The sequence below is a fragment of the Linepithema humile genome, chromosome 4, assembly GCF_040581485.1.
Source record: "Linepithema humile isolate Giens D197 chromosome 4, Lhum_UNIL_v1.0, whole genome shotgun sequence".
NCBI classification, from domain to species: Eukaryota; Metazoa; Arthropoda; class Insecta; order Hymenoptera; family Formicidae; genus Linepithema; species Linepithema humile.
This window is the reverse complement of record NC_090131.1, coordinates 17,167,362-17,192,280: the sequence shown is the minus strand read 5'-3', so window position 1 is coordinate 17,192,280 and position 24,919 is coordinate 17,167,362. Positions and strand designations below refer to the sequence as shown.

Sequence of the window (24,919 nt, the reverse complement as noted above, 5' to 3'; positions counted from 1 at the left end):
AACACACGTTATCTAACGGCAACGATTAACATCACTTAAATCGCCAGCCACGATAATATTTACTTTCGAAAAAATCGATACCATCTTTATCGACGATAAATATCGCGACGTCGAAGTTCGACGTGCTACCGCTTGACGTTTCATATACAAAGATGGTTTATATTTTATGGCCGTTGAGCTTGTGTTTCGTATTTGATGTAGTAGCGAAATATAAAAGGGTTTAAAAATATTTGTAATTAACGAAACATACAAGTATCTTAGTGATCCAGTGAATATGCCATTGATAAGGAAACCCATGCGATATGCTCATCAAGAAGGGCATACCGACGTTTGTTATTATTCTGGTGAAAAGTAATTAGAAAAAGTGGAATTAAATATATTATTTTTATGTGTACACATAATTTGTTTTAAGTTATTATTAATAAATATCTCTGTGATTGCAGGAGAGGTCTCATCACTTGTGGATGCGATGGAGATGTTAGATCTTGGTTAAATTTAATGGATGATGATCCAATCACTAGTTGCATCTCAGAACAAGCAATAACTGCCATTTCAAAGGTGATTAATAATTGTAAAGCATTAATAATAAAAGTTATTGATAATATAATGCATGTAAATGCTATAAAAATATTCTACAAAAAGTTATTGTACCATAAAAATTCTTTAAATAGATAAATAAAAATGACTTTACATGTAAGTTTTTTATTTCAGAATGGTAAAATTTTTGTAGGAAATGATAATAATACAGTGCAAATACTTACTTATCCAGATTTGGAGAAGGAAGGAATAGTTACTAGGTTTGCAGCACCAGTCTCAGCACTAGCAACGACGAAAGACAGTAATTTAATAATATCTGGTTCTTGGTATGTAATATATAAAACTTTATATTTAACATTATTTATGTACTAGTAATAGAATAACTTTTTCTTTTTAAAGCGATATGCGGATACATGTTACAAACATCAATACATTAGATAGTATAGAATTAGAAGGACATCAGGCACCCATTTTAGGTTTATCTTTGGATCCAAAAGAAGAATTTCTGGTATGTATTATGTATTATATCTTAATATCTTTTTAGTAAAAGTAAAATATACCAAATTGCTTAAAATAAATATTTTTAGGCATCTTCCGGTGCAGATGGATCTATTCGAATATGGAACATTAAGGAAAAACAAACTGTACATGTTTGGAATAATATTGTGCCAAAATGTAACTCTTTTTTCACAGCAAAATCATATTCTACACCTTCTTTTAAGTGTACTGATGGTAGTTGCCTGGCATATCCATGTAACAAAGATATAGTTGTAGTAGAAAGATCATCCTGGAAGGAATTGTACAGATTGAAATGTCCTACCTTGAGGACTGTAAGTTACTCATGTTTGTTTTTTCATAGTTACAATTGATAGTGGATTACTGCTTTCTTATCTTTATACAGGAACTCAACATTTGTAAATTTTCTGAATGTGGTACACGTATTGCCGCTAGTTCACTGCATGGAGAGATAGTTGTTTGGAATGTAGAAACTAAAGAAGTAATTGGATATCTTGAACATGAACAAGATTCCAAAATCACAGCATTAGTATGGCACATAGATCATTCCGACGAAATTGCATTCTGCGATGCGCTAGGAAAATTAGGATGTGTTGATGTGGTAAATTTTATGTGTATACATATATTTTTATATATATATATTTCAGAATTTAATTAATCTCTACAATGTGTTTCAATAATTTTTTTAGGTAAGTGCTGGTAAATCTGAGAATGAGAAAATTTTGAATTTTGAGAGAAATGAAGATGTAATAGAAAATGGTATTGCTTTAACGGACGATGATGACGATGATATGGAAAATGTGATATCTTTGAATAAAATTAAAGCCTCCGTCAATCTGGAAGATGATCAGAAGAGTCACTCCGATGCAGGCTCTGAAAAGGCTCTTTGTGATGCCAAAGCTTTTATGCCTAATATAAAATTGCAATCATCTTTCCAACCAGGATCAACTCCCTCTCATTTATTATCGTATTTTATGGTAGAATATAACACTTATACTATATACATTTTTATAGTAATCTTTTATAGCAGAGTTAAATTTATTCTTTGTATGATATTTATAGATGTGGAATGATGTGGGAATGGTTAGGTGTTTTTCATCGGAGGATGGAGAAGAATGTAGCATTGAAGTGGAGTTCCATGATGTTACAGTTCATCGCAGCATGCATATAAGTAATTATTTGCGGCACTCTATGGCTGCCTTGTCTACTCAAGCACTAGCTTTAAGCTGTGCATCTTCAGATGAGGGACCTAGCAAAGTTGTTGTGATAGCTCTGCAAGGTTGGTTAGTTTATTATATACGGAAAACAAAAGAAAGCAAATAAAATTTTTATCAAATAAATGTCCAATAAACTCTGTTATTTCTTCGCACTTAGGTTGGGGTTCTGGAAACAAAGAATGGTCGCTGGAATTGCCAGAAGATGAAGAGAGTGAATGTTTGGCAGTTGGCGATAATTTTGTAGCAGTAGCAACATCTAGGAGAAATTTAAGGATATTTATGATAGGTGGAACACAGCGTGAAATCTTAGCCCTGCCTGGACCTGTAGTTGCAATGAATGGTTTAGGAAATCATCTTGTGATAGCTTATCATGCTGGAGTTGGTAAGAAACTTTCATTTATTTTACACAAAAATCAATAACGAAATAATTAAATAATTTTTTTTGGGGGGGGGGGGACAAAAAGGTCCAGCGGGTGATCAGAATATAAATCTATTATGGATACAAATACAAGGAGTACATTTGCGCAGCCAAACTTTAATGCTTCCCCTTTCGCCAGCATCGGATCTTATGTGGTTGGGATTATCCGATATTTATTCTCCTACTATAATGGATTCTGATGATGTCATCAGAATATACGATAAGAGATCTTGTCAATGGAGAGTGTGGTGCGATGCGAATATACAGGTATTTTAAATCATGAGTGAAGTTCTCGGTAATCTGTACAATTGGAGATTCTGTTTCAGGACAAAGGTAAAGCGGATCATTACTTCGTAATCGGTGTGAGCGAACAAGAACGGAATATGCGTTGCATTCTTTGCAAAGGCAGTTATTATCCACCGACAACTCCGCGTCCGATAATCACCGAAGTAAGTCTGTCTGCGCCTCTCTGCGAACCGAAATCTGAAAAAACGGAGAAGGAACGTAAGCTGTGGGAGATGGGAACCAATCCGTTGGATGAGACTGAGGCATTATTAACTTTGATAGCAGTAAGTAATTCTTAATAACGTTTAGTGACAATATTTACTTTATTTGATTGTTGAATGCACGGTTTTTTGTTAATTTGCCCTATATAATTTAATCGTTCTTGTAATCAGCTTGCCTGCAGAAGCAATTTGGAATACCGTGCAGTGGATATATGCGAGCAAATCGCATCAACTAGAGCAATAGATTTAGCCATACGATACGCCTTGCGCATAAATAAAATGGCATTGGCAAATAAACTGGAAACGATCGCTGATGCAAAGTCGGATGCCAAAGATTCAAGGGAAGAAGTTACGGAAAATCATCAAGACACTTTTACAAACAACGATAATAATTCTAGTATTAATAGTCAAGAAGAAGACAATGTGCCTTTACTATCTCTTAAAAAACCGGAAGTGGAGATTAAACCGTTGGTTATGAGTCAGATATTAAAAAGAACAAATCCATTTTTAAAAGCCAGTAGTTCACCTTTATCACCAAGAGGTAAGTATTATTTCTTCTTGGATTCTAAAGGATTGTTAGAAATATTTTCTTATTGTATTGCATTGTATTGCAACAGGTTTAGACGGCTTAAACACTTTACCAGAGAAACCTCAAAAACCTGCATTAATTAAAACTGCACCTGTTAAATCAAAACCGAAGTCTGAGCCTAAGAAAGAATCGTTCGTTAATTGGCACGCCAAAAATAAAAAGAGTTTGCAGGAAGAATTTCCCGAAATGAGTGCCGCCGAATTAATTAGAGTCGGATTGACACGATACAAAGAAGAGACAGCGGAGTCAAACTCAGATAACGCGAGTGGATCTTCAGAGCTTTCAAAGAAACGAAAATTATCGGATTCGGAGAACGGAGACAGTAATGAAGTGAAGCGATCTATAAGCAGCAAACTCAGCGCGTTTGCATATAACAAGTAAATCTTATGTTATCGGCTACGAAAATCGTCTTAATCCTAGAATTTACAAGGTTTTTAACAACTTAATTAAAATATGGGTGATTTGTTGGATTTCCAAATTTTATATAATAAAAAAAATTTGAAAACACCGGATTTTAATGTTATTGGTACATATTTTGGTGCAATTTTGTCATATATATTTAGCTTAAAAGGCACATCTCTCGAGAAATAAGAAAAAATCTCTAATATAAAGTACTAATGGAAGCAATCCAACAGATACTCCTTGCATACACCGTGTGTATGTTCTCAAATTATATATACAATACTTGTAGTAAATTTTATTTATCATTCTTTTTATCTTTTGACATTAAATGATATCAATTATAGAAACATCTTACACTTTTTCTTTTCTTTTTATATTTGTGTATTCGTACTGTTATGTCAAAAAAAAAAAAAAAACTTCTATTAAGATTAATTCTCAGGGACTCTAAGTATAGCAACTAAGTTTAGCATTACATAGAGTTCTATTAAAGACTGTGAGATAAATCACTCGTAAACCGGTAAAGCGGCATTAATGTGCTAATCAGATAATGATTGGACTTGAATTGTGAATGAAGTGTCGAGCGCATCGTTGCATTTGTCCTTCTGCGTCGATAAAGCAGAATGGTGGCAAACTTAAGATCTGTTTTTAGTTTGCCTCGGTCTCTCGAGCATTCGACACGGTAATATACGGCGGTAGGAATTGTGCACGTTGACCCAAAAATAAATACGCACGTCGACGGAGACGGTAGTGCATAACCATCGGCCGAACGATGAAAGGTAAGTTACTTTTGGCTTTGCTGATGAGTTTAGCATAAATTAAGTCTTTCAAAAACATGACATGAGAGCGAATACGCTAGATATATTTTAGACGGTTAGTGTGCGTGACACGCGTATTTGTAATTGCATCACCAACGATTTATATAGATGAAAACTAATTTCCATAATACATTTTTTCGCGAAGAACAAGTACATCTGTCCATTCATTGCGTTCCCAAATTAGATTTAAATATGATAGATTGTGACGATGCCAAGAAATCTATGTAACTGATCATTTTCCGTCTCGTCTTTTTCTTTCCTTTTTTTAATTTTACATTATAACGATGGTGTGTTGAATTTTATGCGTGATTCTTTATTTTAATTTAAAACATCTTACAGAATCGGAAACTGAATTTCCGGTGATAAAAAATATAACGCGAAACCGCATATATTATCGTTTGCATATAAAATGCATTGCTTGAAGTCATATTTCTTGAAGCCGTTTTACTGTTTCCTTGAGCTGAATAAAGTATAATTGTATTTAATTGGTTTTTTTTAAATATACGTAACTAATCATGTCAAACGATTTTACATCGGCCGTCACGAAAGAGAAATTCTTTTCCATACTTTAATACTAACTTAAATGTCTTTAAGAAAAAACTCGTTCGATTATAATGTTGCATATTATGCGATATTGCAATATCGAAATATATTTTATTAGTTTTAATAAAAATAATCCGACCAGTTTTAATAAAAGTAATCTTAACTTTACATAATAAAAAACGTTGTAACATAAATTTTTTTTCTATGACTGTGTTATAAAATAGCATTAGACTAAACATTTATATGGTATGCATTTTACAGCAAATAGTCGGCCATATAATCGATTCTTAATATTAAAGAAAATAGAAGAATGCTGCATGACATCGAGAAAAATTGGCGCGAAATCGGTAATGGCGCTATTGATTTTAAGTATCTATTTTTCTGCAATTTTTCTGCTTTTATATTATTGTAGACCGAAGCACTCTTATCGACAATATTTGTTATTTGCGAATACGTATTTTGTAACCTATGTATTCACGCTGTTCACGCAAATTAAACAGCACGCAAACAGATGTTCATTTTTATTTTTTTGAATTATGTTTGTAGATAGGCTTTACTGTTGTTAGAATTGCTTTGCGAAAATACAGAGAGGAAATCACTTGGAAACAAGATGCTTCGAACGTTCAAATTAAAATTATCTTACAAGGATCTTTTAACAGACCGCTGATACGAATATTTTTACATTGCTGACAGATTTATCATTTTTCTCGTGAGATACGAGGCTCGCGCCTATGCACGTATTATGTAGATTGCACGTATGCAATCTATGTACTTTCGATGTAGCAAGCACGATGAGCACGGTGACAATATACTGCTTATGCAAAAGCTGCTCGTATCAGCTTACTTATTTGCATTTAGTAGTTCGCGCATGAATACGCCCTGAGTCACTTACGAGTCACTAAACGAGATTTCAATGTCTTTCAATATTTTAAATTCGATACTTATCTTGAAAACACATGCGCTTGCAATAAAATTAATGATTTACGTATCAGTTGTAAATTATTTTGAAAACATGAATATTAATCTTTCACTGTACGTGATATATATGCATAATATATTCAGCAATTGTGCAAACTCGATTTCAGATATTTCAACTTTATTTACACTTTTGACATTTTTTGATAATGCGAAATATGCTGAAATTAGAAGGGGGTTACATGTATTAATATTCATATATATTAATATTTTAACAATATCTTTTCTGATCGATATTTATTTTTATCTGATGCGTTAATATTTAATCATGATTTATGATTGACCTGATAATTCATCGTAACATTTCCGATTTTGGATTTTTCGAAGCGTCGATCATACATAAAAATACGACTTTTTTAAATAAAATTGCAATGACACGAAATTACAATAAATTATCGCGAAAAAGGAGGATAAAATCTATGAATGACGTTAGTATTTTGCATGTCTATAATAATTATTTTTAAACGAAGGGCATTTTGTAAGATGTATAAAAATATGAAAGAATAGATGATTTAACATATACATCGTTTGCGCACGTGCTTGTCATGCAATTTTTCATTTACCTTATTTGAAAGATTAATTATATTTCCTGTTTTGAGAAATCTTTGAAGTGGAACGAAGCGTTAATTATATATAAAAAAATGATTTTCCCTATTGAAGTCATAATGAAACTATTTATTGCTGCATGTGTCAATGTGATCATAATTAATTCATTCAGCCTAAATTCGTTTCATTAAAAGTAATTAAAGACACATCCGTTAATAGATGTCTAATAAAAAGTATTATTACGAATAATCGGTATGCAACGAATAATTGATTTGTTTTACATCGAAAGCAAAATGCGGTTGTATTTGTCAACAAAAATAAAAATGTGTACACTGCAATTTTTTGTTATCTGCTAATAAGACAGTTAATTAAGACAGTTTATACTTAATTTTGCATATAACAGCAGTAAATTGCTTCCATGAAGTAGATGCATTGCATTATATTTACATGGAAAGAAGCACTTGATTTGGTTGAAACAAAATGTCATATCGCATATCGCAAAAAGTTTGAGTGCTGTATTGATAAATTTTAATTGTTCAACAAAATTAGATTTCAGATTAGTATTTGGCACAATTTGTAGTAGATATTTCAACAAAAATATTCTTTCCGTGTAAATAACAAAAAAAATTTTCTTGTAAAAACCAAAATTTATTTATTATTTATCATCACAAGGCCGAATAAGTAATTAGCAAAAATATTTTTCGACTTTTGAGTTTATTAAAGTATAATGTTTCTTCTTTTGAAATATTAACGTAAATTGATACAAATGCTGAAAATATTTTGCGTGACGATCGCCGTGACGGATATTGTTGCATGCGCTTATTGTGTTACCGGATCAAATATACCAGTAGGTACGATGTATTACAAACTACATACTAATGTATTACAAATCGAAATGCACGTGTGTGACCACATATATATGTATATGTAGCCGTTGCGTTGTGCAATGACACCCATAATTATCTTGTGTTAGGTAATACTGATTCTTGCATTCGAGTTTCGTAATACCCCTGCGGTTTGCAATAAATTGTACCGGGCATTGACATTCAAGACGATATAGCTACTTATAACAAACGACCACGCTATTACATCATTTAACAAAGCATTACGTATCTGAAGTGTTACCTTCGTACAGCAGTAAAAAAAAACATCTGTTGAAACGTATCAAACAATGCAAGCGCAGCGGAAATATAATTCGATTTATGTCGTCAAGTCATAAAGTAAACAATTAAAATATATACTTACTCGTAGATAATAATGACACATACTAATGCGCAATGCGATAATAAACGTTAACAATAAATGTAAATCTTTCTTACAATGTTTTAAGTGCGATATTTTTCGAGATCTAATATAAAGATATCATTTTTTTCTTTTGTAAGATTTAACGAGTTTCTAGAATATGATGCCAAGATTGTTAATTGCTTTTTAATTGCTAATCGCGTCAATAATCTTCAGTAACTAAATCTTCTAAGAACAATTAATCATGAGAATTGGGATTATTAGCAGTTGTGGAAATGCTGTGCCTTATTATTAGATTTAGTTTGCGGGGCTTGCGGTTTAGATTACAGTTCAATATAGAGCGATCGATAGAAACTAATATCCCGTTGTAATGTTATTAACCCCATTTCGCATTGTCTCTTGTTTATTCGTAAGTAATGCGATACAAAAATGACTATGATACGTATGTAAATTACATAACATAATTTTGCTTGTGGAGTAAAATTCTTTCTTGTATTTTAATCAAGAATTTTATAGCAAATATTGCTTTTATTTTAAATTGTATAGCAAATTGTAGCACATTTGGTGTTATTTTTGTGTAGTCTACATTTTTCCACTTTATATCAGGTGTTAATATGTATTTTCAGGTCTCGTGCCACTGGACACTGTTCAAGAGGCCATGGGCGCCATGGGCCCATGGCACATCGTGATCGCAGTGGCAGTTTCCCTCGTCAAATTTCCAGTAGCTTGGCACCAGCTCTCTATCGTATTCCTCGCACCACCCACCAACTTTTCGTGCAGCGCGCCGTTGTCAGCAACTAATGAATCTATGATAATGAAGTGCGAAGTCGACGTTGGGAATGGCACTATAGAGAAATGCACCGAATTCAGATATGATAAGCGAATATTCCGAGAGAGTATTATAACGCAAGTGAGTTATTGTAATTTTATCGAACTATAAATATTTCGTTATTTAATTATATATAAGACATATTTCAATTTGAAACAAATTGTGTAATAAAGAGATGCATTATACATAAAAGGAAGACAGTTATATTACCGTTATATTGATCTTTTCAGTGGGATTTAATATGCGACAGAGAACAATTGACGAATTTAGTACAATCTTGCACGATGTTTGGTGTATTAATCGGCAATTTAATCTTCAGTATAATGGCTGATAAGTATGTTAATTCAAATTGTGTGTGTGTGTATGCCAATTAAATATATTAATTTATATTTATATATAACTCTTATATGAGTGACTTTATAATTCTATAAATCTACATAAAATACGCATTACTCTTGCGTTTTTTTAATATTATTTATATCATATTTTTTATATTTATTTACAGAATTGGTCGAAAAAAGCCGTTGATGATTGCAATCGCATTGCAATCGGTGACGGGATTCATGAGTGCATTCGCGCCTTGGTATGAATTGTTCTTGGTATTGAAATTTATTTGTGCTCTAGCTACTGGCGGAACAATGCTTGTTAGCTTTGTTTTACGTAAGTCAAGTGAGATAAAGTTACACCATAGCTGTCTACGAAATTAATTAATCAATTAATTGCAGTTATGGAGATTGTTGGAGTTGAATGGCGATCGATTATGTCAGTCCTCTTTCACGTGCCTTTTTTGCTCGGACATCTAATGAACCCTTTAATATCTTACCTCACAAAAACATGGTCTGGATTCCAAATGGCCGTCTCGATACCATCAATTTTTTTATTAGCGTACTATTGGTGTGTGTGCATAAATTTTCTTATAAATTAGCGGAAAGCTATTTTTGGTAAAACAATTTGCGAAGTATGAATTTCAACACATCAGTTGTTAAGAATTGACGTTTCGCAAAACAGGATTATTCCGGAATCACCGAGGTGGTTACTAGCGATGAGCAAACCTAGGCAAGCAGAACAGATTTTATTGAAAGCTGCCGGGCGAAATAAGATACCGGTGGAGAATGTGAAACTAGCTCTTGAAACTTACGAGAATCAGGCGGCAGTTCGGATCGCGAAAGGCAAGGAGAAACATAACATCACACATTTATTCAGAACTCCGAATATGAGAATGAAAACCATATGCGTGAGCATCAATTGGCTCGTTTGCGGTATTTGTTTCTTCGGATTGGCGCAATACATGGGTCATTTAGACGGCGATTTATTCATTAACGTTGCAGTTTCAGGTAATCCAGCTGCACTTTCAGATTATATTAAATTGAGTGATTTTCGGTTGCATATTGATAAATTGATATGATTTGCAGCTGCCATGGAACTACCTGGAACAGTAATAGTTCTGTTTTTAATATCACGAGTTTCTCGTTTAAAAATTTTGATAGGAGGAAATATCTTGTCTGGCATAAGTTTACTTTTGATAACTGTGGTGACGAACGCCAGTGTCCGGGTATTTCTAGCGTCACTCGGCCTTGTAGGTATGGCTATCAGTTTTCCAACCGTATATTTGTATAGTGGTGAAGTTTTCCCGACTGTTGTGAGAAATGTTGGCGTTGGCTTGGGAAGCATTTCTGCCAGAGTCGGAAGTATGATCGCGCCGTATATTGCCACAATGGTAATTTATTACGCATTTGTCTCATTAACGTCATTACACTGAAATAATCTGTAAATATTAATTTAGTATTTTGTAAAAATATATTGAAACATAATAATTTACATACAGGGTACTATTCAGCCTTGGTTGCCTCCCGTGATATTTGGAATAGGACCAATAATAGGTGCTGGACTATGTTTGCTTTTACCAGAAACGATGAATTGTGAATTGCCTGAGACAATAGAGGACGGCGAAAACTTTGGAAAGTATGGATTCTGCATAAATAATTCTATTAGCATTACAACATATCAGCGCAGCTCGTTTACATACTAAATACATAATAAATATTATAAATTTCAGGAAAAAGTCTCAGGAAAGTACCGTAACGTGATAACGTGGAAAATATGCACTGAAATGCATAATAACTTTCCAAAAATGTAATTGGAATATCACACAGAAATATGGCATAAATTTACTAGCTATTAAGTCTTTTGTTGCTAATTATTAATATATATTATCAAATTATCTAATTTTATACTTTAGACAAATGTTTTAAAATGATTTATTATTGATAATTTATTATATTTGTAAAAATTTTAATTTCAAAATTGTCACGAAAGAAAAAAAACATTTATATATAATTTATATTATTATTCATATATGCATACATATATCATATGCTACAATGTTTTGAATCAGAAAATTTTACATAACAATTATATATTTATATAACGTACATTGTATTTTTTAATAACGTATGATTTCATTAATGCTCAACTACATTATTTCTTAGCGCTAAATTTGATGAAGACGACATCTTGCAATTTATATGGTATTTTTGAGATTCAAAATATGCAGCAAAATCTATTTCTTAATTCGTTTCAATATCTAATTATTATATACAATTAATATTAATTATAATATATTATAACATTGACTGTTTACTTTTTAAATCGTAGTTCTTATATTAATATTGCAACACTGGCACAAACGAAATTATTGTTAAATATTTAATATTTAATAACAGTATTTAAATTGAAAATGTTAAAATAATGTCGAAAGTTTTACACAGCTTTACATTTACTACGAATTTTTGTACTAAATGACAATCATAAAAAATTCACTTCATTGTACATTATTCATACACAAATTACGAGATCTTATCAAAAAAAATATATACAATAATTAAAAAACTAAGTGAGTGATGTAGAGAGAAGAAATCTTTATACACACGGAAAAAATTTTGTATCAAAAATTATTATACACGGTAGTAGCCGCGGATCGAAAATTTTTATTATGTTTCACATGTGAAAACCATAGTAAAAATTTTTTAAATTTCTTCATGGTTTACTATCACACACAGTAATTTTTTATATAAAATTTCCTCCGTGCAGCTTTGTTATTTACAAAAGTTGCAATCCCAAATCGTAATGCACATTTATATAAAAATAGCAATTGCAAATGTAATATTTGTATAAAAAGAAACAAGTATTAATAAATAGAGGATCAAATCAGCCTTTTACGAGTTTCATATACCTTAGCGTTAACGCATACCGGTGTAATAACGACAAAGTGCAAAATCTGAACTACATAAAGTTGATATTAGATGACATCACCTAACCTGTTGTTTGACCCAAATAAAGTACTTTATTGGGCAATACATTCACCACATTATTAGTTCGTTTATGCACAGCATCGATCACCTGATTGCCATACTTGACAGTGCTGCTTAAAGATCCTAACCAAGAGGATACAATACTCTTTGGAGGCGTTTTCTCTGGGTTCTGTGTTGTGCCTAAAATATTTTTTTATTGTATACGTTTATCGCTTACCATTGCGTATCGTTAATAAAATAATAAAAAAAAATTGATAAGACAGAAAGTAAAATAAAACTTATAATTTTAAAATAAAACTCACCTATCAGAAATTTTATGATTGCTTTATTTACGACATCTGGTTTCTCTTGATGTGGGAAGTGCTGTGTCCCAGGTATGACTTTAACCCTAGACACCTCCACGTGTTCGGAACTTTGAATGATATTCTCTATCGTTACGAAAGGATCCATATTTCCGACTAACAGCAACGTCTTATTATCGATCTGTTGGCCATTATCTATATTCAATCTCGTGAATGGAAGAGTGCGATAATAATTGATTGGTCCTGTCCAGTCCTCTATAAAACATTTTTACATATACATATATAAGAAATGATGAAGGAAAAGTAAACATGATATAAAAATTACAGACAAAACTACAGACTTACAGATAAAGATCGACTTACCTTTTCTACTAAAAGCATATTTGTACGCCTCAACGTAATTTTTTTCTACACCGTTTTGAGATATTCGAAGATGTTGAAATGTATCGTTGATAATAGACAAGTCTTCCTTAAGCGCGTCTATTTCCGGAAGAAATGGCAATCTGCTAAAATGTATCCATCTGGAAGAACATCACATTATTTACATTAAAAACATATAAAGATAATTTTATATATTAAAAATAAGTAATGAAAGAAACGCAGATTTTCATGCAAATCAAAGATTTCGAAGGATACTTGCTTTCTATCTAATGCGGAGTCTCCTGACAATCTATTCCAATAGAGATTAGGGTGCGGGCTCGAAATAGCCACAAATTTGTAAACGAGGTCTCCATATAAAGCAACCATGTACCATCCTAAAAGTCCTCCTAAGTCATGGCCGATTATACTACACGATTTCACACCAAGAGATAAAATAAAATGTTTTAACTCATCTATTAAAATTTCGACATTGTAAGTTCGCTTGTTGACCGGTTTGTCGCTATCGCCAAATCCTTTTAAATCCATAGCCACTACCCTAAATAAATATTACAATTAGCATATCAATGTGTTATACGCAATTGCAGTATTTTATATAAATGTTATATTTTTATACAATACAAAACCTGAAGTGTTCTGCGAGGCATGGAATTTGTTCTCTCCAAGATAACCAGCAATCCGGAAATCCATGTAATAACAAGACGAGTGGTTTATTCTTATTTCCCGCTTCCACATAGTGAAATTTCACACCCTGTGTAAGAAAAAGTTCATTAAGCAACAAGAAGAAATTGCTCTATCTTTACTTTTAAAATCTGATTTACGTAAATTTACAAATTTTTATTTTTGTAAGTTTGAAATAGAAAGTAAACTTTAGAAAAGTAGAAAGAGCTTTTCACACACACAAGACTGTTTTACGTATATATTATTTATGAATAAGATAATGGTATCGCTGTAATTATGATAGTATAATTAATGCAGCATGAAGTATAATTGAATTATATCAGACTCTTGTAAACGCAACCCTTTTTCTTCATATTTTACAATTTCCCTTTGTTACAGATGGAATCCTCCATCTGTTTTCCAGACTAAACAATTAGATAATGTCGCATTTTTCAAATTTGCCGATAAAAAGGCAGACAATGAACTTGTGGCAGTTAATTTCGCAGTACTTCTTAATTGAATTGCGTTTAGCAGGCGCTAGTTTCTGCGAAGAAGTTCAAAGTACGAGAACGTATTCGCAGAAAACTTTTGTCATGTATAAAATACTGCGAATCTTTTGATAATCTAAATTTATTATTACAAAAGATTGCCGCATCACTCTCATAACTCTTTTTATTATATGGAATCATACATCAAACTATTACGAAAAAATTTAATTTAATTTAATTTTAATTTTAATTTAATTTTATTTATTATATATATGTATATGCAATATGTCGAAGTTCTGCCATTTCCTTGTGTACGTTTATTTGTTTCAACTCACAAATCGCATATCAATGTAAGAATACTCGTTTATCGCAATATGTTATGTGCAATATGTTATTCTTTTGCACTTGAGTGCATGTCATTTGCATTTGATATCATGAGATGAAATTGTCACATGATGTTCCACGTCAAATTATGACATATCCGATTCATATTACTTCAAATCTTAAAAACGTTTTTTAAGTGCTAAGAAAAAATGACACAAGTATAAACACTTTGGCTCATATCATTCGACAGATAAAAATATGACAGTTCAATACAAAATTGAGATAAATAGATGAAATATCTAAAAAAGTGAATTTTTTAACAAACGAAAACTGATTGATTTCTACATAAAATCCTTCGATTATATTAAAAGATCCAATATTAATTTGAAGATCAGTTTTACAGCCGGCAACAACACAAATAATTTCGAATGTAGCGCGATTTAAACCTGCTGTGTTACCGGGAGTGTTATCAGAGGTCAACTTCGCTCATATCTTGTATATAATGTTTATATTAATCTTGCATATTATATTTACTCACGCCATCCAGGCGCGTCACACATGACATATGATCCATATTAGTCTTACCTTGATTTTCACGTAGGAATGCGTGCCGAAGCTGTTATCGACCAGACACGGCGGTGGCTGATCGCGCTGCTGAAGCATGAAAAACTTCTTAGGATCCCATAGCCATCTGAGAAACCGTCTGACTATGAGATACAGGCCATAGATGAAAGACAGGAAGTGCAGCTCTATCGTTTCGAATATCGACGCGCGCACGATTTTGTCCTCCGCGGTGGCCATAATCAACAATCGAAGGTCAAAAATGCAATCGGAAGTCTGCTGTGGCAATCTACGCAGAGATCGACGAGAACCTGCTCGCTCCTTATAGCGACACTTGAAATATTTTCTGTACAAATAACAGACTCGAGTGCTTAAGTATGTATCTATGTGTACGTATTGGAACACGTGCACGTCGTCACACAGGCAAAACAGAGAGTGAGATCACGGTCATACAGAATGTCGCGCTCCGAAGAAGACTTTACGTTTCTTTCAGAGATGAATATAATGGCACACAACACTAATACTCAGAGTATCACGAATTGTCTAAAATAAATATTTTTAAGTGCTGGACACAGTGTTTCTAATTTAAAATCTAAAACACAATATGATATAGTCTAATTACGAGACATATTACCTTCAATTTTAAAACACAATTACACTCACGATAAAGAAAAATAAAGAAGCTATACTTTTTTGTTTGAAAAACACGATGTTAAATAGTGTAACAGCGTATTAAAATTTCCGTGTCACGCACGATTTTTATTACTGAGTGATGCAATAACTTTCGATAAAAATCAGTATGTGGCGCCTCGCAAAGCTCATTGATGTCCACGTCAATCGTGCACTGTCGCGTTGGTGGAGAAGATATCACTGGCTGGAGTTTTCGAACGTACGAGCGTCGAGGCTATCGCGATGAAGTATCTCTTTCTCAGAATTATCTTTGGTGAAAGACGTACTTCTAAAAATTATTCTCTCTCACATGACGATGTTTCCAAATTTAAGTGTTCCATTTTTCTCCTGTAAAGAACAGAAAATTATTATATTAAAACTTATTTCCAATTTATTTCTCTAAACAAAATTATTTTCCAAAATAAATACTCTAAGAAGCTGCACAGCTTATTGAATGAAAAAACAATATCGTAATTCATTTAATTAATAATTAATTTAATTTTATCTTTCTGTATATTTCGCGCTTTTAAATTAAGAATATTATAAAAGCTTAATGTCATATTATCTTTTCATATTAAAAAGAAAAATTCGAGTCAACATGATTAATTAATTTTATAAAGAGTATCTACCAGACCTATTTTTAATACAAATCATAAAATGATACAGCAGTTCTTATGAAAGAGATTAGTCTCATATTATATTATTATGCAACGTACAATTCGAAAGTTTGATTCAGAAGCTTCGTTGAAGAAATGTTTTGTCTTTTTCAAAACTCCAAATTATTTTTTACCTTCATTTCGATCCATCATATTTGCTTAACGGTTTCCTCTTATTTACTATGCGAGATGCCTCATTGATAAAAAAACGAAACAACTGCTTTGAATTGTCAGACTGCTGTTGAACTATGGACCCGTACCGTGCTGTCTCATTCTAATCCATCACAGTGTGACGTAGCGTAGCGATATTTTTCCACGATTTCGAAGGCTGAAGTAATTACGCACTTTAACACAGTCGTTATGACTCACATACTTTCGGAACTTAAGAATCAGCATTTTTTTGGAACACACAATCTTCGATTAAGATATTTATATCTGTCTTATCGCTGGCTGGACATTGTTGATGGAACGTGATTCTCTCAAATCGCGCAAAAAAATTCTGCTATTTAGATCGGCTTATTTAGAGCACGTGCTAAGTAAATACTGCTTGCTTATTCAAGTGCTGAATTCTGTTTAATCGATTGATGCGACGATAAGTAGTACTCGCATTCATCGACAATGGATAATAATGCAAACTGTTAAAACTTGTAATAGCTGTGCTGTAATATTTTTCAATAAAGAAGTGATATAATTTTTTTTGCATAAAAAATAAATTTTGGCGAGATTTTTACGAAAAAAAAAAAATTGGCAGCGGTGGGATTCGAACCCACGCCTCCGAAGAGACTGGTGCCTTAAACCAGCGCCTTAGACCGCTCGGCCACGCTACCAGATATGATGATGCTTTCACACAGTTCTATTTTCCAAAAAATTTCTATTATCATGTTATTTTTAGAATTTAAATGCAGGAATAAAATAAATCCATAATTTAAAACCTGTTTTAAAAGTAAAATTGTTTTTTAAATAAATTTATACATTATGAGTTTATTTTATTCCTCAAAATTCTCTAATCTGTAAAATTATACATATGTGTTTCGCTCTTAGATATCTTCTTCCACATTAAAGAATAAATTAATTGCAAAATTTGCGAGAAAATTAAGATAAAAAATAATTTTTAAATTGATTTATAAACTTTTCATTATCGAGAAAGTGCGATCTATTGTATATTTATTTTGTCTGATGTGTATATGCCTGAGAAAAAAATGGTATAATATGGTCAGATGTAAATATATATAATTAGTTATGAAAAAATCTGATAACATGTAATATTTTATATGATCATATAAAATTACATATGTTATTAGATCTTTTTATAACTAATTATATTATATATATTTACATCTGACCAATTATATCATTTTTTTCTCGGGTGTAATGTTAAAAATGATTAAAAATTGCAATAGAATTTTTGTTTTACGTTCTTCTACTCATAATTAATTTTTATACTTATTCATGAATTCTACTTTTAAAAAATTTTTGTGAGTTTTCTTTTGTGAGATCTTAAGTTACATCACTGTGTTATCGTGGGCGTAGATACCGCATGGATTAAACAAAGGCAGTTGTCGGGCGGGGCTTTCGATCGGCGTGCGTCGCACATGCGCCTCTAACGCGGCAGAATTTCGACCCGTGTCACGTCGTAACCCGACGAGCGGAGCAAGCGGAATGGAGCGAGTGTTCATCACGCGTCTCCTCCGCTCGCACGGCGAGAGAAAGAGAGATGAGTGCGTCCCTATTTTTTTCTCGTCCGTGCTGTGTCGGCCATTTTGCAATGTGTGCTGGCTTAATATTCGCCGCTCATTTTCTCCGTACGCGCGCCTGTAACTCTATATCCGCGCGATGAGGCACAATTGTCGCGTCGCGCAACCCTAATCGACTCCGCTCGGTGCAGTTAGGAATCGCGCGGGTTCTCGTTCTCGCGGATTAGTCATCGATCGATGGACGCGATCAACGATCTGCACACCGCCGCTGTCGACGACAGGTGGCCTTTGCAAATTGAAAATTAATCCAATCAGATCGCGTGCGCGTGGACGCGAGAATGCTCTGTCTGTTTGGACAGGGTGTGAGTGGCGAATGTAGGGTTTCTCCTCCTATGAACAATGATGAGCGATCGTATGGCGCAATATGCGTACTGAATCTAGTGACGATTACGCACTTGTCATAAAATACCAGTTTAAATTGAAACAATCGGATTGGATTAGTTTTCTTCAAACGCACATGCCAAATTGAGCTCGATTCAAACTGGAGCCTACTAATTCAACTTGCATAGTATAAAATAGCAATAATAAGTATGTGTGGAATCTAGACTCTTCAGAAATAATTCTTTATCTATTGAAGCATGTGGATTATTGTTAGATCAATCTTACGCGTCGCATTTCCAGTTAGATTCGAATGCTATTAACATCTTCAGCTATGCTTTCCTGCTTCGTTCAGCAGATCTTATTTACGTGTGCTGAACGAAGCTATTCGTTCGGCTTTGTATTTTGCAGCGGCGGTGATTAACCGCAATGCGCTGATTAACCGCGACACGTCTGCGACGACTAAGTTGAGAACGGATTCGCTCGGATAGAGCGGAACGAAGCGGCGCGCCGTCCTCGCGCCGAATTAATCATTTCAACAGCTGCTGTCGCATTAGTGGCAGCGGATAAGACAAATGAACGTCGTGGAGCTTGTTAAGACGTAATCCGAGAGATGTGTCTGCGCCGTCTCCCGCTTCTACCTTCGCCTCCGCCGTCGCTGTTCCCCGCTGATGCCGTCGTCGTCGCACATCCGCCGTCGTCTCATCCGGGATTAGACGCTCCTATACCACGGGTAGCTATTTTCTCCGGTGATCCTTCTTTGTTTATCAGCCACCATGAGGACTTTCCCTATTTTCCAACAATTCGTTATATTTAGCTTTTAACACATTGTCAAATGTGACATACAAACAATATTCATATCGTTAATTATTAAAATATAAATTATTAAATACAAAATAATTTAAGGTCTATTTCGTCGGCATTTAAGGTAAAAAAATTAAAAATTAATGTTTGTTAACACAGTAACTAGATAAAAAATCAATTAAAATGTGCTAACACCTATGAAAAAGCAACATAAATAGTCAATGCAATTTGTCGGCAATAAAAATAAATAAGAGTATTTTTGGGATACTTTACCGATTGACAAGGGGATGATAGTATCGTTAGAAACGTGAAGATACAATCGCCCCGATTGTTCCGGTCGGGATGGACGTCGAGAAATATAATGTTCCGCATTTTGTGGGTAGTAGCGATTCGAAGCGTCTCCGATGACAGATAATGTCAATGCGGGTACCATCGGGACGTCGTGTGAATCACGATGTGATCTTCACCTGGCTCGCAGTGCCGACAATGCGAAATACGATTGCGCTGCAAATATATTCCTCGCCTTTTCCTTTCACATTCAACCCTAGAAATATCAAACTTGAGTTTAAAAATATCTTGGAATTTTCAATTGCAACAAGCCACATAACATACATATGTTCACGTTGTGCATTATTTTAACATTGCAACTTTTATTTATTGATTTATTTATATTTTATGTTTTCGGATAAATCCATATTAGCGAAATGGAGTATTTGTCCCGTAAAAAATAATCGTTAATCCAAATAATCGTAATTGCTTCAAAATTAAAATTAATGATACATTAAGTAAATGACACTTAAATAAATTACACTTTAAAAATATCAGTTCAAAGCACAAATTATTCTTTTTTATACATATTGCCCATATAATTGCATTACTAAAATTAAAATATTGCGTGCAAAAAGCATAGAGATATGAGTTCAAATAAAATAATAATCAATGCCATTAGATTGATATCTTTTTGAAAAAAAAACCCGACTACATGAATTGATTCGTTAAAGTGCTATACTGCTTTGCCATAGGGTGACTTTAATTATCAGCGAGTGCATTATCAACAAAGTGCGACTACGTGAAGCACTTTGTATATAGAAATCGACTTTTCAAATACGGGTACACGTAGCTGACGACGTTCTTCGATTCTACTTTGCTTTTGTCGGGCCGAGTATTGCGCCTCTCCATTTTGTCATCCCCCAGCGGGGTTTCAATGTTGTAACCATGGAGACGTCGCGTTTCCGCAAGGGGAACGTGTAAAGGGTGTCGGCCGTACGTACGCAAGTATGGAGAGACTGCCATTGTTAAAACTTACACGCGTATTACGCATACGATGTCGTATTAATCAAATTGCGATGTTTTCTGTCATCTTTTCCCGTCAGAGAAATTTATAATAATGTTTTATAAAAAAGATTAACATTACACGCAATATTAAAATATAAATTTAAATTATTTGTATTAATATAGTAAATATAAAACATTAATATTTCATTTCTTTATCGTTGATGATGTGATTTTTTTCAATTGGAAAATGATTTGAACGAGGAAAAATATAATAATTAACTTTCGATATAATCTAGTGCAGTTTTTAGAAATATAAGGATTTTAGCACAATGTTATAGATGAGATGTAAATGTTATAAAATTGTATAGACCCGTTACACAAAATTACATATAAAAATTTCAACAACGAACGTTACGTAAGATGAAACGATTGACGAGAAAATTCGCTCTCGAACCTGTCAATCATCCAGTCTATCGCGGCGTGTCCTCGGCGTTAAATGGCCAATAAGTTTCATAGGAGCCATTAAGGAGTCCTTGATTCGTAATGAGACTCTCAAGGAGAGCCTTATGATTATCCGCCATTAGGACAATAGGAAATAATAGCGAGAGAGAGAGAGAGAGAGAGAAAATGAATTATATAAAATCTATCAAACATTTCATCCAAAGTTTTGACTGGTTGCAAATTCTATTAGACAAAATTAACTCTAATTAATGTGTATCTAATATTAATTAATAATATCGTAACGTACTTAAAAAATAGAATAATTTAATATTTGAAATAGATAAAAAAATTCGAATTATCATGCAAATGTCGCGTCGATTTTGTTCGCATATGTTAACGAAATGCACGTGACGACAAAAAAATCATTGTATCCCAAGCGAAGGAACCGTTTGTTAGTTCTGGACCATGTCACGAACGCAATTAGTGAGTGATTCGTCAAGCACTGCGAAGTCCTCCACAGTAATAGCAAAGGACCCTCCAGTCGTTGGAGTGTCCTTCCGGTAGTGACTGCATTTTGATTTGCGCCCCGGCGCACTTCCTTAAAGTGCAACTCCGCTTTGGTACAAGCAAGCGAGCCTAACGGCCGATCTCTCGTTACGCTATTATTTCTCACCTTCGCTTCAATCGAATAAATACGAACGATGCAGAAGCCATACTTCACCAGTCGATTGTTTAAGCTGAGAAACGTTATATGTGTTTTGACACGGTAGAAGTAATATTTCTGCATGATTTGTCGTAAAAACAAGTGGCGATCTTTTAAAATGCAATGTTGATATTTAAAAAGTTTAATTTGACTTCTGTAATCTTGCAAACTACACGCGATTCTTTTTTAATCAACGTGCCATTTCTATGTGTATTTCTTATAACTTATTCTTTGCTAGAAAAAATGCTAAGACACGACTTATTTACTTTCCATCATGCTTTTTAAATATACTAGAAGCGCCCTTTTCATCATTCGCTAGCTATACGATCCTCGGGCAGGATTTATTCCGTTTCTCCGCCAAGTTATAAATTGCGTTCGCTGATCAATATACCGAGTTTTTCAGTGAGTAAAACGATCGGCGTGCCTTTGAGAGCGTCGCGCTACTTGGCCGTTTCGCGTTTCGGAATCTTGACGTTGCAAGCAACGAGATGTTTCTCGCTGGAAAGATCCGTCCGATCGTGAACGAGATCGCGGTCGCTGTGTTTACACGCACGGGAAAATCGTACGGCGAAGGTGGTTTTAGCAGGGCCCCGTTGCAACCGGACTCCCATTAAAGCAACACCTATTGTAACCAGAAAGGCGCATTGTGACAGCATTATTGTGCGCGGTGAAGACGCATTGTAATTCACCGCGCCATTCTCATGGCGAGCACCGTTTCTCGGCGCCTCGTAAGCACGACACCTGGTAGGTGTAACGTTGCCGCCATATTCTATTATAAGGATAATTTGATACATATCGCAACCGGGGGCTCACGAGGGTTCTGCTGCTCGGAGCTCGCTCGGATACCTAAATATTCGGCGGCTTGTCTCAATGTTGCGCTATCGCGGGAACAAGCGAGCGTCGCGATCGTCACGCATGGCGATATAATCTTTTCGCTCGTATTTGCAACGATTGCATCCAACGGCAAACATCGTGATTAAAATTAATAAATAAAGAGTATTATTAAAGTAAATACGTTGGAGCGAGTATTATGTTACAACTGTATTCTAAGATTAATCTCACGATTGTATCGAAGTGCCTCTTTCAGTCATCAATTTTCCTTCGAGTTTTGCGACGAGTGCCCTTCATGAGCATTGTAATTAACTTTTCCGCCAATATTTCCAAAGACGAGACGGTATACGATTAATTAGCCGTATCGACGCTCGGGCATTGACTTTCCTGTAGCAGCAAAGGCGGAAGCCGCCGGGTGATATACCTTCGGGCCGCTTGGATTTTGCTCACGTAGAAACCCCGCGTAATGAAGTTACCGAAGCTTGGAAGCTCCTTCTACAAACGACGGACCTTCGTATAACGTGTCTCAATTCCAAGAGCCCGTGTGCTCGAGAGCCCATAGAACCAAACTCAATATGGCGAAGTCAATTGGACGGTCCGTACTTTAAGGGTGTCTCTGTCCCTCTTATCCGTCTTTCTCCCTCCGTTGCGCCGCTGTTCGGAACGCAGTCATCCCCTCGACCCCTCGCCGTTACCCCGTGTCTTCTTTCTCACCCTCTTGCGTACATAATGGGGACACAATCGACTTTGAAGCACAATCGATAGTTACGAGGTCCACCCGGCGAAAACGCCACGGCTCACCTCTTCATCGACTTTGAATGGCATACACGCGATCGACCCCCGTGGCCGAACGGCGGCAATCCCCGCCATATACACGCGTTATCGCCTCTCTCTTGGAAAAGCATGGTGGAGGCGCCATTTTGTTTCTGATACAAAAGCCTCGGACGATCTAATGTGCGACGAAAATTCCGGCTCTCGAAGAAAACGATTCACGCGCGATAAGTTTATCTTAATCTTTTTATATCGCGGATAAATGTACAAATTAATGATCAATTTTAAATCAAAATAAAATTAATTAATATCTTAGTTCTATTAATAATAAATATTTGCAACGAGTAGTGAAAAACGCGTTGGTGAACGCTGGCGGTAAAAATTATTGAAGACGCGTTAACAAGCGCACAATTTTGCACAGCACGCGAGAAACGATAAATATAAATTTGATTCTGTGATTCCAGAATGTCGGAAAATGCCAGACAAAACTACATCGGAATTAATCAAGCAAAAACGAAGTTTCAATTTCGTATCAATAAAAATGAGTTTCTGAAGGCTGATAAAGAGGTTAAAGAGGATGCGTTGGAGGAGGCTTGAATAAAGTAATTAGTTGTGCGATTATTATATATAAATTGAATACTTATTTAGCGAGATCAGACCGACTATCCTTGAGGAAAGTTCATCGCACACCGTGCGTTTATCGCACGCGCCAAGAGGCCGGCGTATCCGGCGGTGAGTTAAAAACGTCGATCGTCACGTCGCATCGCCATGGCGACGCGGGGGTGGCCGACGGCCGTTATATACAACGGCGCTCATTTGTTTGTCATTTCCTCGCGGCGCGGCGACTCGCGGAAACAAAGGACGGGGCACGGAGGCGCGGAACAAAAAGCAATCCGTTCGACAACCGTTCGCCCCGAGAGCTGCTGCTCGCGGGGGTTGCTGCCGGCGCCCAATGAGGGCAACGGGTGAGAGGGTGCCCCTGTTGTTGTTGTTGTTCGCTCGTGGGTGAGTGGAAGAAGACGGGCGGGGACGGACGCGGAGCGGAGAGTGAAATGCCGGGAATTACCTGTTCGGAAGAGAGCATTTCGCCGTCATTTTTATTTCGTTTCCGCGGAAAACTCCTGTTAACGTGCGCGCGAGCGCGCGACCTGATCTCCGTTCCGCGCCTGAAAGCGGAGATGCCGATTCTCGAGAGAGATCGCCGTTCCGTGTCTCCGCGAACGTAACCGCGAATGACCCGTTCGGAGAGGTGCGTTCCGAAGAGTGAATTAGAAATGTTTCACGTTGTAATTGTGCGCCTCGAGTTTTTGCGAGCAACGCCCGTGATTTTTGATTCTATGTGATGAAAACTCATTGTACGATTTAAATATCGGGGAAAAATTGAATGAAACAACAGGAACAAAGATCGATGTAACGAATAATTGAGATTAAATTGCGCTGCACATTTGCGAAATAATTTTCGACATTAAAAATCAGATTATATTGTATAATATGCTGTCATATTATTATTTCACACACCAAACTCTAATGTATGTTTT

General features: G+C 34.9%; 3 protein-coding genes, 1 long non-coding RNA gene and 1 other non-coding gene across 8 annotated transcripts; 2 read left to right on the top strand and 3 right to left on the bottom strand.

Annotated features, from left to right (window-relative positions):
- The first annotated feature begins 149 nt into the window (after positions 1 to 149).
- Positions 150 to 4,539, top strand: Ctf4 (Chromosome transmission fidelity 4). Its single transcript, XM_012367093.2, has 13 exons — positions 150 to 351; positions 444 to 558; positions 712 to 863; positions 937 to 1,045; positions 1,125 to 1,367; positions 1,439 to 1,654; positions 1,743 to 2,030; positions 2,116 to 2,332; positions 2,428 to 2,652; positions 2,735 to 2,955; positions 3,015 to 3,257; positions 3,366 to 3,735; positions 3,812 to 4,539. The coding sequence occupies exons 1-13, from the start codon at positions 275 to 277 to the stop codon at positions 4,162 to 4,164; spliced, it is 2,829 nt and encodes a 942-aa protein (XP_012222516.2). The 5' UTR covers positions 150 to 274; the 3' UTR covers positions 4,165 to 4,539.
- Positions 4,540 to 4,687: 148 nt separating this feature from the next.
- Positions 4,688 to 12,346, top strand: LOC136999299 (organic cation transporter protein-like). 2 transcript variants are annotated; one of them, XM_067352952.1, is made up of 10 exons: positions 4,688 to 4,961; positions 5,805 to 5,890; positions 8,933 to 9,216; positions 9,366 to 9,469; positions 9,641 to 9,795; positions 9,861 to 10,029; positions 10,144 to 10,469; positions 10,548 to 10,852; positions 10,961 to 11,097; positions 11,192 to 12,346. In XM_067352952.1, the coding sequence occupies exons 2-10, from the start codon at positions 5,854 to 5,856 to the stop codon at positions 11,220 to 11,222; spliced, it is 1,548 nt and encodes a 515-aa protein (XP_067209053.1). In that variant the 5' UTR covers positions 4,688 to 4,961; positions 5,805 to 5,853; the 3' UTR covers positions 11,223 to 12,346. The 2 variants fall into 2 exon arrangements, with proteins under 2 accessions (XP_067209053.1, XP_067209054.1); XM_067352953.1 differs by lacking the exon at positions 5,805 to 5,890.
- Positions 9,861 to 11,100, bottom strand: LOC105672273 (uncharacterized). 3 transcript variants are annotated; one of them, XR_001100787.2, is made up of 4 exons: positions 10,959 to 11,098; positions 10,653 to 10,900; positions 10,274 to 10,562; positions 9,861 to 10,187 (listed from the first exon to the last, which is right to left on the bottom strand). It is a non-coding gene; the product is annotated as an uncharacterized lncRNA (long non-coding RNA). The 3 variants fall into 3 exon arrangements; XR_010889675.1 differs by having other exon boundaries at positions 9,861 to 10,562; XR_010889676.1 differs by having other exon boundaries at positions 9,999 to 10,562; positions 10,653 to 10,890; positions 10,959 to 11,100.
- Positions 12,007 to 17,021, bottom strand: LOC105672313 (epoxide hydrolase 4-like). The gene is made up of 7 exons (XM_012367175.2): positions 16,619 to 17,021; positions 15,184 to 16,176; positions 13,753 to 13,877; positions 13,389 to 13,664; positions 13,112 to 13,269; positions 12,749 to 13,003; positions 12,007 to 12,626 (listed from the first exon to the last, which is right to left on the bottom strand). Exons 2-7 carry the CDS (start codon positions 15,397 to 15,399, stop codon positions 12,448 to 12,450), a joined length of 1,209 nt encoding a protein of 402 aa, XP_012222598.1. The 5' UTR covers positions 15,400 to 16,176; positions 16,619 to 17,021; the 3' UTR covers positions 12,007 to 12,447.
- A 208-nt stretch (positions 17,022 to 17,229) lies between these two features.
- Positions 17,230 to 17,311, bottom strand: TRNAL-AAG (transfer RNA leucine (anticodon AAG)). Its single transcript has one exon. It is a non-coding gene; the product is annotated as a tRNA-Leu (tRNA).
- Positions 17,312 to 24,919: the final 7,608 nt, after the last annotated feature.

Excerpts from the sequence above, each read along its gene's own strand:
- Ctf4 (XM_012367093.2), top strand. The coding sequence starts at position 275 with ATGCCATTGATAAGGAAACCCATGCGATATGCTCATCAAGAAGGGCAT. Across the intron at positions 864-936 it reads TTAATAATATCTGGTTCTTG|CGATATGCGGATACATGTTA; the intron begins GTATGTAATATA and ends TTCTTTTTAAAG. Across the intron at positions 2,333-2,427 it reads TGTTGTGATAGCTCTGCAAG|GTTGGGGTTCTGGAAACAAA; the intron begins GTTGGTTAGTTT and ends CTTCGCACTTAG.
- LOC136999299 (XM_067352952.1), top strand. The coding sequence starts at position 5,854 with ATGCTGCATGACATCGAGAAAAATTGGCGCGAAATCG. Across the intron at positions 9,217-9,365 it reads GAGAGAGTATTATAACGCAA|TGGGATTTAATATGCGACAG; the intron begins GTGAGTTATTGT and ends TGATCTTTTCAG. Across the intron at positions 9,470-9,640 it reads TTCAGTATAATGGCTGATAA|AATTGGTCGAAAAAAGCCGT; the intron begins GTATGTTAATTC and ends ATTTATTTACAG.
- LOC105672313 (XM_012367175.2), bottom strand. The coding sequence starts at position 15,399 with ATGGCCACCGCGGAGGACAAAATCGTGCGCGCGTCGATATTCGAAACG. Across the intron at positions 13,665-13,752 it reads TGCCTCGCAGAACACTTCAG|GGTAGTGGCTATGGATTTAA; the intron begins GTTTTGTATTGT and ends ATATTTATTTAG. Across the intron at positions 13,004-13,111 it reads ATATGCTTTTAGTAGAAAAG|AGGACTGGACAGGACCAATC; the intron begins GTAAGTCGATCT and ends AATGTTTTATAG.